The 15,101-nt window shown below is 59.2% G+C and overlaps 1 protein-coding gene across 1 annotated transcript; it reads left to right on the top strand.

Moving 5' to 3' along the window:
* Positions 1-442: 442 nt before the first annotated feature.
* ITGA2B (integrin subunit alpha 2b) lies at positions 443-13,993 on the top strand. Its single transcript, XM_028520533.2, has 30 exons — positions 443-988; positions 2,618-2,739; positions 2,829-2,926; positions 3,040-3,205; positions 3,486-3,535; positions 3,612-3,657; positions 3,754-3,882; positions 4,211-4,258; positions 4,402-4,445; positions 4,594-4,647; positions 4,790-4,842; positions 4,992-5,203; positions 7,437-7,619; positions 7,876-7,921; positions 8,006-8,110; positions 8,193-8,248; positions 8,347-8,498; positions 8,641-8,766; positions 9,145-9,212; positions 9,376-9,523; positions 10,318-10,407; positions 10,689-10,768; positions 11,068-11,148; positions 11,274-11,370; positions 11,473-11,625; positions 11,747-11,854; positions 12,111-12,224; positions 12,531-12,632; positions 12,837-12,953; positions 13,737-13,993. Exons 1-30 carry the CDS (start codon positions 801-803, stop codon positions 13,794-13,796), a joined length of 3,096 nt encoding a protein of 1,031 aa, XP_028376334.1. The 5' UTR covers positions 443-800; the 3' UTR covers positions 13,797-13,993.
* Positions 13,994-15,101: the final 1,108 nt, after the last annotated feature.

The following is a 15,101-nucleotide window of genomic DNA, read 5'->3' as shown; positions in this document are numbered from 1 at the left end:
AGTGACCCCACTAGAATCAATTCTTGATGTTGGGATAAGGGCTCTGTCGCCAGAAAGAGTGAGGCCCATATCACAAAGCCTGTGAGCCAGAAAACCCTGGACGGACTCCACTTGATCCCCATCTCGCTCTGCCCCTTTGGACCACGATCCGTTCCCGGCCCTGGCTGACAGCTGTGACCACACTGAGACTTGGCCCGAGATGGAGGAAGAAGCTGCCACACTAACACGGCCGGCCGAAGCTGCCCAAGGCCATAAAAGGAAGTGGATAGGTGCCTTATTCAAAATGACCCACAGCCCAGGTTTTATCAGACGGCAGCAGCTTCCTTACTCCTTCCCCCACCTCGGGCCAAGCCACAGTGTGCCCCACGGAGCGGGCAGCTGTGCAGGAGGAGGGACTACGGGACTGGGGGCCAGAGTGCAGGTGTACGGACCAGTTAGTTCATGGTGTTAACTATCCCTAGCAGAAAGTGTTGATGGCTCACGCCGGCATGGTGGTAGTGGAAACAGTGTGAAGATCCCAGAGACATAGTGGAGAGGCAGAGCCAACAAGACTTGGTGATAAACTACTCAGGAAAAGGGAGGAGCCACGGCTTTCAGCCATCAGCATCCACCCCCAGGATGGCCTCACCCCTTTCCCTTCCTGCCGGTCCGAGAAACCATACAGGTCCAGGGCCCTCTGCTCTGCCTACTGCTCAGTAAGTGGGTTCAAGTTTGATAAGAAAGGACTTCCTGTGGTGGGAACTGAAAGGAAGAGGAAGGGGTTAGCCCATTCCTGCCAAGGAGGCTGTGGGAGAAGGATAATGGCCAGAGCTTTGCATCCACTTCGTGCCCTCTGGCTTCTGGAGTGGGTGCGGATGCTCTTGGGACCCAGTGCTGCCCCTCCAGCCTTGGCCTTGAACTTGGACCCAAAGCAGCTCACCTTCTACACAGGCCCCAATGGCAGCCACTTTGGGTTTTCATTGGACTTCTGCAAGAACTGCCACAGCAGGTAAGCCCCGGGGGAAGTTTGGGTGTGGGAAGAGAGGATCCCCCACTATCACTACCTCTGCGAGCCTCGAGTCCCCCATGTGTGGTAGAGGTCGAGTAAAGTGACTTCCAGGGTCTATTTGGACTAAGTTCTTGTTAAGGCTACTGGGGAGGGGCCTGCTCAGGCGAGAGTATCAGAGAAGCACACCAGTGGGGGGATGGGCAGTGAAACGACAGCAAAAACAAAGGCAAAACAAAAGTTGGGACCTTATTTTTCCCTCCGTGGGTCAGTTGTATGACCCATTCCACCCTCATCCCCTCAAAACACAGAGAGGAGCACACATGCCCTAAACTGACTTGCAAAACTGTAAAATTGTGACCCACCTTGCTTTTCTACTCCATTTTCCTCATCCCCATCAAAATTCTAAATATTTTAAAAGAAGCAAAGAGCATCAGTGGTTAGGAAAGCTCAGGCTGTGAGATCACACTGCCAAGATTAGAGTCCCGCTCCTCCTCGTCAGGGTAACTACGCTGAGCTGGCTACTCACAGAGGCGGACAGTGTGCGCCCCAGCTTCGGGCAGTGGCAGTGGCAGGCAGCACTCCAGTGTCAGCCCCTGGGTGAATTTCCTCCGCTGAAGAAAGCCACCCCCCCCCCAAAGTCAAGTCCTCCTCCCAATGTGACCCAGCACTAATCGATCAATGAGGACTGTGGAGGGAGGAGAGAGGCGTAAGGGTCCCACCCTCTCACGTCAACTCTGGGGAGTTCTGAGGGGTCCTTCTAGCTCCAGGGCTCCCGGGGTGTTTGTGTGGCCATATGGCCCATGGCTGTCACTGGACTTGAATTTGAACTTGACTCCTTCCTCTAGCCTTTCTTGCTTCTTTCCCCTCCTTACCACAGATGTTGGTACCACTTAACAAACATCCTGTATGCCAAATATATATATATATATATATATATATATATATATATATATATACACACACACATATACATATATATAATATGTATATATAATCTCTGCACTTTCTGAGCACTTGCTATGAGTTATTTGGCTGGTACCATGCTGAATTTCCCTCATGCATTTACTTATCCTGACAGCATTGATTGGTTGGTATTGTCCCCAGTTTACATATGGCAGAGCTGTGGTTCGAACCTAAATCTACTAGGGTCCTCGCCAGTACCAGAACTTTACCTTCCGCTTTAGAGTTGCCCACTAGCTTCTCTAATTCTTAATTAGAACTAGCTCTCAAGAACGCATCTGATAAGAGTTTAACGTTCTAGGGATCACGTAAACCCCTGGCTTTTGGAGGTGGGGGCAATGGGGAGTGTAGGTGGGTTCAGAGCTTGGGAGGTCTTTCTCAGCAAGGATATAAGCCTCTCGTATTCATATCAAACCAAACCGGTATAGTTCCAGCTTCCCCCTAACTTGCTGGGTTTCTTTGGGCGTGTGATTCACCCTCACTGGGAGTCTCGGTTTCATGGGCCCTGAAATGAAAAGATTGGCCTGCATGGTCGGGGAAGTCTCTTTGAGGAAATATGATACAGCGTCGCCCAAGACACACTGCCCGTCAGGGCGATGCTCCCAGCACGCGCACTGGGGCATGGGGTATCCGGAATCTGCGCGATGTTCACGCAGCTCTCCTATGCAGCGTGGCCATCGTGGTGGGAGCCCCGCGGACCCTGGGTCGCAACCAAGAGGAGATGGGCGGCGTGTTCACATGCCCCTGGAGGGCCGAGGGCGGCCAGTGTTCCCCCCTGCTCTTCAGCCTTAGTGAGTACCAGGCAATGAGGGAAAAGGAGCGGTGAGAGGGAGCGTGGACAGCCAGGCTTCAACACCCCGCCCTGTCTTGTGCCCTCCAGATGATGAGACCCGAAAAGTAGGCTCCCAAACTTTCCAAACCTTCAGGGCCGGGCAAGGATTGGGGGCATCCGTCGTCAGCTGGAACAACAACATTGTGGTGGGCACGGGGGGACGGGGACATGGGGAGTAGTAGGGGGCAGAGACGTGGGGGGAGGGGGCGCAGAAACCCAAGTCCCCCCTCTTCCTCACTCTTCTGTGGCCCTGCCGCAGGCCTGCGCCCCCTGGCAGCACTGGAACGTCCTAGAAGAGACCGAGGAGGCGGAGAAAACACCCGTAGGTGGCTGCTTCTTAGTTCAGCTCCAGAAGGCCAACCGCTTTGAGTTCTCGCCTTGTCGGGCCAACACCATGAGCCGGGTTTACGTGGAGAACAGACACTGTGAGCTCCGCTCTCCGTTTTGGCTCCGCCCACCTGCGGCGCGGCGCCGGGCTCTTTTTCTGAACCTTCTCCCGGCGCCCGCCGGCCCCGCTTCCCACCCCGCCGCTCAACTCCCCAGCTCCTAGCAACACCGCCGCCACCCGGCGCACTCAAGGCCCCGCCCCTACACTACACATGGCCCCGCCCTAGGCCCCGCCCCGGCCCGGCCCGGCCCCGCCCCCGGCTCAGAGTACGCCTCCGGGTCCGCCTCTCCTGTGACCCTCCTCCCTGCCTCCTCTAGGGGAAGACAGGCGCTACTGCGAAGCCGGCTTCAGCGCCGCGGTCACCGAGGCAAGTAGCGAGCCCAAACGGCGTGAGGGCGGCTCCCAGACAGGGTCCCCGCTCACCTCCAGGGCTTCCTTTTCAGGCTGGAGACCTGGTGCTTGGGGCCCCTGGCGGCTATTTTTTCTTAGGTACGTGCCCATCCCTACACCTCCCTCCCCTCTACTCCAGGCCTGGGGAGATCCCAGGAGTCTGGGCCCCCACACCCACTGACCCTCGCACCCTAGGTCTCCTGGTGCAGGCTCCAATAGCAGACATCTTCTCGAGTTACCGCTCCGGCACCCTCCTGTGGCACTTGCGCACCCAGCGCTTCACCTTGGACTCCAGCCATCCAGAGTACTTCGACAGCTACCGGGGTAACCCCGGCACCGCCCGCAGGGGATTCCCAGCACTCGGTCACCCCGCCCACCCCGCCCCCTGCTGGAGCGCCCCCTCGCGGGCTCCGGCTGGCCAGCACCCAAGGCGTCCTCATCCTCTGCTCCCGCAGCTTCTCCCGCAGACCGCCCAGCTCCCACGTGCCCTACCCCGCCTTTCCCGCAGGTCTTGGCCTCGCGGTGGCCTTCTCTCTGCTGTCTACAAAATACAGGGTTTAAACTGGGTGATGCCCTAGTTTCCTCCTGCTTCGCCCTCCGCCCCCTCCCTGCTTCGCTCTCGCAGAAAAACTAACTCGCGCCGTGTCTTCAGGGTATTCGGTAGCCGTTGGCGAGTTCGACGGGAATCTCAACACCACAGGCAAGAAATCCACCTAGGGGACAGGGGTTGGGGAGCCCAGCCCGGGAGGAGCACCACCGAGCCTCGCGCTAAAATCCCTCCCCGGTGCGGAATGGTGGGCGGGAGGCAGGAAGGTTCGAAGAACCTCATTCGGTTCTCCTCAGAGTATGTCTTCGGTGCCCCGACCTGGAGCTGGACCCTGGGAGCCGTGAGTGCCCCCTGCCCCGCCCTTCGGCATTCTGCAGCCCCTGACCCTGCTCTTAAGTCTGAGCACCCGCCCCGCCACACCTCTGCCCTTTTTCACCCCGAGCGAGCGGCCGCCTGGGCGCACGAGCTCATGGGCGTTGTCCGCGCAGGTGGAAATTTTGTACTCGGACTTCCGAACGCTGCACCGGCTGCAGGGAGAGCAGGTGAGGGCCGGTTCCCGATGGGGTGGCCCAGGCTGAGGGATTGGGACCCTAGACTATTCCACGGGGACGCGGGGGGTCGATTTCTAAGACAGGGGAGTGGGTCTGGGGGGCGGGAATCAAGGTGCGCCTTGTCTTTCTGCAGGTGGCTTCGTATTTCGGGCACTCGGTGGCCGTCACTGACGTCAACGGGGACGGGTGAGGAGGGTGCGCCCCAGCCCTACCCAGTTGAATCTCCTTTCCTAGCCCTGGCTCTCAAGGGTGGGGAGGGTGAGGATGGGCGAGATGTGGCCCTCGCCTTCAGCAACCCCCTGGTCTATCCCACTAACCACGCGTCCGGCCTGCAGGAGGCACGACCTGCTGGTGGGGGCGCCGCTGTACATGGACAGGCGCTCCGACCGCAAGCTGGCCGAGGTGGGGCGCGTGTACTTGTTCCTGCAGCCTCGGGGCTCCCAGGCGCTGGGCACCCCCAGCCTCCTGCTGACCGGCACGCAACTCTATGGGCGATTTGGCTCAGCCATCGCACCCCTGGGCGACCTCGACCAGGATGGCTACAACGGTAAGGGAAGAGAGGGGCTCCCCGCTGCGAGGGGCAAACAGCCTCAATAAAGACCATGGATGTGACCTGAGGACAGCAGGAGCCAGGGAGAGCTTTAAGCAGAGAAAGTTAAAGGGGACCAGTTAGAATCTGTTTGCGTTAGTCCAGGCAGAGGAGTGGCTGGGCGACAGAGGAGTTCAGTGGGGCATGGTGCCCTTTACTGCCTGGAACTCGGGCTGGGCAGCAGGTCCGGGGAGGTGGCATCAGCAGCCCCGCTCTGGACCTGTTTGATCTTGAAGGACTTCCCCACGTAGGGCAGACACAGCCAGAGAGCAGGGGCGTGTGGCCTCCCCCACTCCCACCCGGGAGGTTTGAGTGGGAGCTAGGGCCTGGGGGAGGGAGGAGGAGCCCCTGGGAGCCTGCGAAGAGAGGAGAGGCCCCCGGTGGAGCCAGTGGAGCGAGAGCATTTAGGGAACTCACAGAGGAAGTGAGTGTGGAAGGAAGGACGGGAGGACCCAGCGGGGTAGGAAAGGACACAGGAGACCTGGTGGCTCACAACTCAAAGGAAGAGAGGGCTCTCAGCAGAAGGAAGGAGTTTAACGACTCCAGATATTTCTGAGAGGTACGATTAGATGGGGCTGGAGAAATAAATATCCGTGGTCCTTAACAACAAGGAGGCGCTTGGCAATGGCCACCAGGACTGATGCAGGCTGTGTAGGGACAGGAGCCAGAGCGCGTGGGGTAAGATGAATGGGGGAAGTGAAGCACGGGAGGCAGCCAGTGTAGACAGCCCTTTAAACTGGCCTGTGAAAGAGAAACAGCGATTACTGGGAGAAGGTGAGGGTCAAGGGGGTGGGTATTTTCATTTCAAAGAAGATGGAGCAGGTTGAATGTGAAGGAAAATGATCTTGTGGGGAAATGGGAGGGGGTGGAGGAGTGAGTTGGAGGAGGGTCCCTTCAGTGCCTGAGGGTGGGGGGTAGGGTGCTAAGCCCAGGGTAAAGGAGGGACAGCTATTCCAAGAACAGGTGAGGAAAGGGGGGAAAAGGTAGGAATGAAATTATAACACAACCCTTGGGCTGCTCTTCTTTGTGAAGGAAGTGGGGCGCTGGGAGCTTGACAGAATGGAGAATGTTTGAAAGGTGCTGAGCAGACCAACACTCTGACCCCGTGGGGCCGGTGGGCAGTGCCCAGTGAGAGCTGGAGGTCAGGTTCATGGTACCTGCTCTGGTGGGGTCTGGCCAGGCTTGCCCCAAACTGGCAGTGGGGCAAGATGGCTGGGGATATGGCAAGGGCGATCAACTGTTCCAGGAGGTAAGTGGAGGTGAGGAAGCCGGCCCTGACCAGTGTGGCTCAGTGGGTGGGGTGTCGTCCCAGAGAATGAAGGTTTGCCAGTTCGATTCCCGGTCAGGGCACATGCCTGGGTTTCGGGCCAGGTCCCCAGTGCGAAGCACATGAGAGGCAACTGATGTGTCCCTCTCACACTGGTGTTTTTTTTTCTCTCTCTTTCTCCCTCCCTTCTTCCCCTCTCTCTAAAAATAAATTAAAAAACAGAAAAGATAAGAAAGCCAAAGATCAGAAGAGAGTGGAGGCCCGGGGCCTGGGCAGACAACTGTAGTCAGGGTGTTTGATTTGGGGAAATTCTGGGTAACTTGACCAGAAAACAGCAATCAATATTTTTAAAGAAAAATCTGTATAGAAGACAAAGAGTTACAAAATATAGATCAAAGGTCTTGATTCCTGACACATGCGGAAAACTCCTACAAATAAGATGAAGATTAATCATTCTGATGAATAACACATTTTTAAGAGGGATCTTCAGAGTCGTCGGTGATGACTAGCCTGTGCCGTGGCTCTGACCGTGCATGGGGCGAGCAGGGTGGGGTGGGGGTCCCTAAGGGAGAGGCGGTCAGTGTTTAATGGTCTTGGTTACTTAGTCTTCTGGGACTCAGTTTTCTCGTCTAAAACGGGAATAATGATGCTCAATATTCAGGCTCAAATGAAATCACATCCGTGTATTTTTCCCAACGCCTAGTGAGGGCCGTCATTGTTTTTATAATGACCCTACTCTGTGGCTGTCTCTCTGACCCAGCTGTAAGCTCCTGGAGGGCAGCACAGCGGCCTCCCTGACCCAGACCTTTCCGCCCCTCTCCTGGCCCCCTGGGGTCTGCCCAGAGTAGGACCCCCTGAAAGTTTTACAGGGCCAGCTGGAGAGACTGGAAAAAAACAGTCCCTCTCCTTTCGTTGTCCCCCCAGATGTTGCGGTGGCTGCCCCCTACGGGGGTCCCAGTGGTCGGGGCCAAGTGCTGGTGTTCCTGGGCCAGAGTGAGGGGCTTAGCTCGCGCCCCTCCCAGGTCCTGGACAGCCCCTTCCCCACGGGCTCTGGCTTCGGCTTCTCCCTGCGAGGTGCCACAGACATCGATGAAAATGGATACCCAGGTGCCCTGGACTGCCCCCAGCTAAACAGGAAGGGCCCTTGAGCGTTAGCTGGAGATGCTGGGAGACCCGGCCAGGGGCCGTGCGGTGCCTGACCTGGTGCCCCAGTGGCAGCTCTGACCTGTCTGCGGGGCCGGAATGCCCGGGAGGGCCAGGTCAAACCTCCAGCGGGGGAGATGGTTTGGGGAACTCCCGAGAAGAAGACGACATCGTGCCCTCTCTAACTGCCGATTCTGACCCCCCCCCCCAATACCTACAGACTTACTGGTGGGAGCCTACGGGGCTGACAAGGTGGCCGTGTACAGGTGAGCACTGGGTCCACAGGCGGGGGAGGGACAAGAACAGGCCAGAAGGGGCCACAGTGGCAAGCCCCCCCCTCATCCCACCAGAGCGCAGCCAGTGGTGATGGCCACCGTCCAGCTGACGGTACAAGATTCGCTGAACCCTGCTGTGAAGGACTGTGTCCTGCCCCAGACCCAGACATCAGTGAGCTGGTGAGGAGACAGAGGGCATGGGCCAGGCAGGATCTGGGGCATCGGGGGCCCTGACCCCTGAGCCCCACTCACATCTTTGCAGCTTTGGAATCCGGATGTGTGTAGGAGTCAAAGGGCACAGTATCCCTCAGGAGCTGAGTGAGTGGCACGGTGGGCACAGGAGGGAGGCGGACCTCGGCTCCCTTGGAGCCCGGCCGGGGAGACCCTGAGGCTCCCTGCACCCCGCCCCCCATCAGGCCTGAATGCCGAGCTGCAGCTGGACCGGCTGAAGCCCCGCCAGGGCCGGCGGGTGCTGCTGCTGAACTCTCAACAGGCGGGCGCCACCCTGCACCTAAACCTGGGGGGCAGACAAAGATCCATCTGCCACGACATCAAGGCCTTCCTGCGTGTACGCCCGGGCCGGGGGTGGGCAGGGTGTGCGAGCTTGTCCACTCAGCCCGGGGGTGTGTGGGCCGGGCGCTGCGGGTCTAGGGGTCGTCAGCGGTAGGGTGTGTGACAGCAAGACAGCCCGGTTCTCGTCCCCTCCTTAGGATGAGGCCGACTTCCGCGACAAGCTGAGCCCCATCGTGCTCAGCGTCAACGTGTCCCTGGCACCTGCGAAGGATGGACTAGCCCCTCCTGTTGTGCTGCATGGGGACACCCTTGTCCAGGAGCAGGTGAGGGTGGGCGGGAACGGGCTGGGGAGGTGGGTGAAGGACCCCGACCGGAAAGGCAGGGTTAGGGTTAGTTGTAACCAAGTTGTAATGTGAACCCCAAAACCTCAATGTCACCTCTAAACTTTGCTGTCACTGTAAACCCTAATGAAAACCCCAAAACCTTAGTGTCCCCTAAACCCCAAGTGTTGGTGTCACCTCTAAACTTGGATATAAACCCATAAACCCTGAGGTCACCACCTACACCACGACATTGTCCCGTACCCTGCCGCCAAGCCCCAAACCCTGACGTCCTCTCCACGTTCCTTTCATCCTCTGATCTCCTAACCCCCTCATTTCTCGTGCCCCCACTCACCCACTCCCTCGGTGCACCCTCTGCAGACCCGCATCGTCCTGGACTGCGGGGAGGACGACCTGTGCGTGCCCCAGCTTCAGCTCTCGGCCAGCGTGTGAGGAGACCCCCCAACCCCATCCATCCTCCCCCGGCCCAGCTGTCCCTGATGTCACCTCCTCCCAACCTGGGATGTCGTAGGCCAACCTGCTGTCCTCAGCCCCTGCCCTCCTCCCAGACTCTGGTCCTGGACCAGGCCTCCTCCTCCTTTCTCCCCACAGGAAGGGCTCCCCCCTCCTCATTGGAGCCGATAACGTGCTGGAGCTAAAGATGGACGCGGCCAACGAGGGGGAGGGGGCCTATGAGGCCGAGCTGGCCGTGCACCTGCCCCTGGGTGCCCACTACATGAGGGCCCTCAGCGACGTGGAGGTGAGGGCCCCCCAGGCGGCGTTCCTGGGGATGTGAGAGGCGTGGGAGCCTTCTCCCACATGGAGAGCCCCTACTTGTCTCACGCTTTGCTGTAAAAACTGTATTTTTTTTATAATGAAATTTTTTTTGTTTTGATTTTTTTAAATTTATTTTTAGAGAGGGGAGGGAGGGGGAGAGAGAGAGAGAGAGAGAGAGAGAGAGAGAGAGAGAGAGACATCACTGTGCAGTTGCTGGGGGTTATGGCCTGCAACCCAGGTATGTGCCCTGACTGGGAATCGAACCTGGGACACTTTGGTTCCCAGCCCGCGCTCAATCCACTGAACTACGCCAGCCAGGGCTTTTTTTTTTTTTTAATTTGGAAGAGGAGTGCTTGCAAATGGCCCTAAAATTGAGAACTTGATTATAAAACCCAAGTCCAAAATGGCTCAACAACCAAATGTTAATAGGAACCCGTTAACTTTCGATGGGTTTCCTTTCCGTCTTTTGTCTCAGCATCGACAGATACTTATGGAGGCGTTGTACGTATTTACTTAGTTAGTTAGTTTGTTGATGTTGTTTATAACACGGGGATTACAGTCTGTGTAATGTTTTGTGTCTTTTACTTCCAAACATCATAACAAGTAACAGAGCGCTAGAGTAATGCATAAAAGAGAGTGTGACCGCCCCTTGAATTCCCAGCCCCAAGAGCCCTGCCCCCAGCCTGGCGTGGCAGTCTGTCCCAGACTGCCCAAGGGGCTTCTATACACACGGGCTGCTCTGTAACCACCTTCTTTCTCGAAACTACCCCCTCCAAGGGCTTTGAGAGACTCATCTGTAACCAGAAGAAGGAGAATGAGACCAAGGTCGTACTGTGTGAGCTGGGCAACCCCATGAAGAATGTCCGGGTGAGGCCACCAGGCCCTGGGTGCCGGTCCCCTCCCCCACGGTCTCCCAGTCAGTCAGGTGGGAGGGGCTGGGTGTAGAGTCAGGGAGTCCTGGGCTGGAACCCTGGCCTGCACACTGCCTAGCTGTGTGTTCTTGGGTGAGCGAACCGCCCTCTCCAGGTGGGCTTCTGAGTAAGATGGACGTAAGGATGCCGGTGGCCTTGGAGGATGAGGCCCGGGGGCCACATTAGATGTCCAGAGTAAGCACGTGGGCGGTGACTTTGGCTCTCCTGGTTTCTCAGATGGGGATCACCATGTTGGTCAGTGTGGGGAACCTGGAAGAGGCTGGGGAGCACGTGTCCTTCTGGCTGCAGATCAGGAGGTACCGGACGGGGGGAGCACCGGATGAGGAGATGCTCGGGTGCCCTGCACACAGAAGAGTCTTCTGGGGTCCCTGCTCTTCACGCTTTCCTGTTCCCTTTCCTCCTGTGTCTGAGTCTTGGAGCCCAAGGAGAAGTTCTCTCCCGGGCCAGACTGTGGTGTGGCGCGCTGTGTGTGGAGTTAGCGCTTTCTGAGAGACCTCTGAAGTTCTGGCTGTGCCCCCGGAGTCCTGACATTCATGGGGCTGATGCCCCTGACCGGCCTCTCCTCATCCCCCCACTCCCCTCCCCTCCCCTCCAGCAAGAACAGCCAGAATCCAAACAGTGAGACAGTGCGGCTGGATGTGCCAGTCCGGGCGGACGCCCACGTGGAGCTTCGAGGGTGAGGTGCCCGGGGCATTGATAAGAGAGGAGGCGGGCAGAGACCCTTCGTCCGAGGGGTCCTGGGAGAACCCCCATGGGCAAGTCAGCCCATCAAGCTAACTTTGGGGGCCCGGACCCCTGCAGGAGCTCCTTTCCGGCCTCCCTGGTGATGGCGGCAGAAGAAGGCAACAGAGCGAACAGCTCAGACAGCTGGGGCCCCAAAGTGGAGCACACCTATGAGGTAGGGAGGGGCCCCTGGGCCCCAGCCCGGAGTGGGAGGGTCCCAGGAGCTACAGTCTGGGCACTGAGCCACCTAATACGCTGCCGCCACCCACTCCGCCAGCTCTACAACAATGGGCCTGGGACCGTCCATGGCCTCTACCTCACCCTCCGCCTCCCCGGCCAATCCCAGCCGTCCGACCTGCTCTACATCCTGGATGTACAGCTCCAGGGGGGTCTTCAGTGCACCCCACAGCCCTCTCCCAACCCCCTCAAGGTGAGAGCCTGGGTGGAAGAGGGAGCTGCGGGTGAGTCCCCGGGCCAGGCAGCCGGGGTCCCTCTGGGAGGGCGGGGACATGGGCAGAGCATACGCCCTGACAGTGTCTTTGCCTCCGCAGCTGGACTTGGGGCTGCCCACTCCCACCCCCACCCCCATTCACCCGGGCCATCACAAGCGGGATCGCAGGCAGGCTTCCCTGCCAGGGCCCAAGCAGCCAGTTCTTGTGGTGAGCGGGCTCTGCGGGCTCCGTGGGGTCTCTCCTCCCTGGGGCCCAGGGTGCCGAGGGGCGGGGAGGTAGGGGGAGGGGCCAGAAGAGTGATGCGGGCCTCCGGTTAGCCACTTTGGTCCAAGTGAATTCTGAGGACTGTGCTGGTCTTGACTGCCCCCCCTCCCCCGGCTTCCCCCTCTCCCTCTGTGTGGGGTCCTGGCGTGATGGGGTGCCGGGTCTGGAGGGGCTGGGGACTAATAGTACATCCCCTCAGAGCTGCGACTCGGCGCCCTGCACCGTGGTGCAATGCGAGCTGCAGGAGATGGCGCGCGGGCAGCGGGCCATGGTCACGGTGCAGGCCTTCCTGTGGCTGCCCAGCCTCCGCCAGGTGGGACGCGACGTGAAGGGCGGGGCCCGGGGGCGGGGCCTCCTGGACGCAGGGACCGAGTGTGCCCTGGGGAGAGGCGGGGCTGTGGGGAGCGGAGAGACAGAGAAGGCCAAGGTTTACTTTGTTTTCTTTTTTGTTGTTGTTTTTGGTTTTTAATTATTAATTGTTTATTGGCAGGGGGAGTTTGCTTTGGAAGGGACGGGTTTAGGACAGGGTCAGGGCTCCCCAGGGGTAAGCCTGGGGTTGGGACCCCTGCAACAAACAGGACTGTGTGAATCCCTTCCCCCCACCCCGCACCCCTTCCAGAGGCCACTGGATCAGTTTGTGCTGCAGTCGCACGCCTGGTTCAATGTCACCTCCCTTCCCTACGCCGTGCCTGCCCTCAGCCTGCCCAGTGGGGAAGCTCTGGTGAGTGCGGCGGAATGTTGTCAAGGAGATGAGTCCCGTGGCCCATCCCACCCGCGTCCAGCAGAATGGGGGCGGGCCTCCCTGGGTCTAAGGGGCGAGGCTGGTAGGTGGCTTGCCTTGGTGTGCCCATCCCACCCACGGGTCTGAGTTTTGGGGAAAGGGAACTGTCAAGGTGGCAGAGGACACGCGCGGCCCTGTGCGCAGGTGCAGACACAGCTGCTCCGGGCGCTGGAGGAGAGGGACATTCCCATCTGGTGGGTGCTGGTCGGCGTGCTGGCTGGCCTGCTGCTGCTCACGCTCCTGGTCTTGGCCATGTGGAAGGTAAGGGGTGGAGGACGACGGGGTCCCTGGGCGGGCTTGGACCCGGCCCCGCCCTCCCTCACAGGGAGGCAGAGAGAGACAGTGGCCCAAGTGGGTGACCCAGAGCCCGTCTGGCCTACATCTCCACTGTTAGACTGTCATTCTCCAGGGGACGCCTTCCAGGCACGAAACCCTGGGAGGAGTGGCACCTGGAGTTCTACGTCCTTTAGACCCCTCGCCCCTGAGAGGAGGGGTCACAGGGCATGCGCCCCGCCTTCAGGAGCTCCCTGGCTGCTCCCTGGGTTCCCTTCCTCCCTGCCCTGTCCTTTGCCCCAGCTGCGGTGGGAGACCCAGGTCCGATGCAGGCCCTGCTCCCTGCTCCTTGCGGCCAGGAGGGGTCGCTCCTCCTCCGCGCCTGGAGAACACGTGGGCTGCTCCGGGACGTGCTCTGGCGCCCAAGCCCCGGGAAGCTCGGTGCTTCTAGGGAAAACCAGACATCCGACTTATAATAATCAAATATCTATCACCACACGCTTAAGTCGGAGAGAGACATAATCATTGGTATTCAGCAAAAATCCAGAGAAGGAAAAGCAAAATATTTTTTAAAAAATGTTACGGGTGTTATCTCAATATGGGGAAAGGCCTTCTTCATTCGTGGGGACGTGGGGTCCACGTTTTGTGCTGGTCCAGGCGGGAGAGCACCGCCCGCCCGGCTGGCTGCTCCCCAGCGGGCTGACTTCCTCCAGCTGCTCAGGGGCCCAAGGACTGTTTTTATAACCTGTCCCTGGCCCTGTGCACTCCCAGCTCGGCTTCTTCAAGCGGAAGCGGCCACCTCTGGAAGAAGACGAGGAGGAGGAGGAGTGATGGTCCGGCCCGTGACCTGTCCCAGCAGGAAGGCTGGGTGCGATGCCCGTGTGCCCCCTCTTCCCCGCGTGTCCCCCGCTCTGCTTGCCTGTGGGTCGGAGCTGTTCCGTGGAGGCCTCCGGCTGCCCTCTCCTTCCCACCAGAGCTGGGCCACCCCCCCCCTCCCGTCCTTCTGTCTAATAAAGAGGCAGCCCCAATCCCCGTGTGCCATGTCCTCTCAGGGTCAGCGCAGGAGAGGGGGGCCAGGGTGATGTTTGGAGGAGGGATCCGGGGGCAACGATGACAAATTACTGTCTTTGAGGAGGGTCGGGGAGTGGAAAGTGGGGGCGGAGCCAGAGGGAGAGGGTGGCAGAGCCTCCGGGTGAGACTGGGGGGGGGGGGGGCGGAAGCCTCTGAGAATGGCCTGGGGGAGGTGGGGGGGCAGAGAAGGCAGGCAGGGTCCCTGGAGGGCAGCTTTAAAGAGTATTTTTAAAAGTGATTTTGAAGAGATAAATGTCAAGAAAAGAACACACTCTCCCCACTCCCATTAAAAATATAAAAAAAAAAGGCCTTCAAAGCTGTGTTCCGAGTGAGGAGGGGCGGAGGGAGGCTGACGGAGCCCCATCCGGAGGAAGACGGTGTCGGGGAGGCATCGCTGTTCCTGCTACTCCTTCTCCCCACCGAGGAGAAGGGTCCTTCAGTGAGGAAAGAGGGCGCCAGCAGGGAGCTCCCAGGACGACCAGGAGCGGGAGACAGTCCTCTCCCCATTGAGACTGGAGTCAGGAGAGAGCGGTGGCAGGCGGGGGGGGGGCACCTGCAGCCCCCCAGAGATTTGTTGACGAATGGGTTCCATAAACGTTGAGCACCTACCCTGCACCTGGTACCGTTCCAGTGCTGGGATGCAACTGAGCAACAACAAAAGTCCCTGCCCTTGTGGAGTCTCCTCCCAGCCAGGGGCAAAGAGTCTAACAATAAATAAGTGTCTAGTCAGCGGTGGTCAGTGGTGGGAATGGAAATGAAGGTAGGGAGCTAGTGACAGAATTATGGGGGTGTCGGCAGCAGGCTGACATTTTAGGCTGTGGTCAGGGAAGGCCTCTCCGGTGAGGTGAGCAGAGAAACGGGTGAACGAGCCAGCAGCTGCGGGCCCTAGTGTTCTGGACAGAAAGAGCAGCCGGTGAAAGGCCCTGAAATGGGAGCAGGCTTGGCGAGTTCGTGCAGAAGCACGGAGGCCCATGGGCCAGAGACCCGTAAGGAGTCGGGAGATGAGGTTGGGGGGCAGGGCGGGCAGGCAGCGCCTGTGACCCAGGGGAGGACTTTGGACTGGAC

The sequence above is a fragment of the Phyllostomus discolor genome, chromosome 8 (genome assembly GCF_004126475.2).
Source record: "Phyllostomus discolor isolate MPI-MPIP mPhyDis1 chromosome 8, mPhyDis1.pri.v3, whole genome shotgun sequence".
Classification (NCBI taxonomy): domain Eukaryota; kingdom Metazoa; phylum Chordata; class Mammalia; order Chiroptera; family Phyllostomidae; genus Phyllostomus; species Phyllostomus discolor.
The sequence above is the reverse complement of the archived record's forward strand: the minus strand, read 5'-3'. Positions and strand labels throughout refer to the sequence as shown.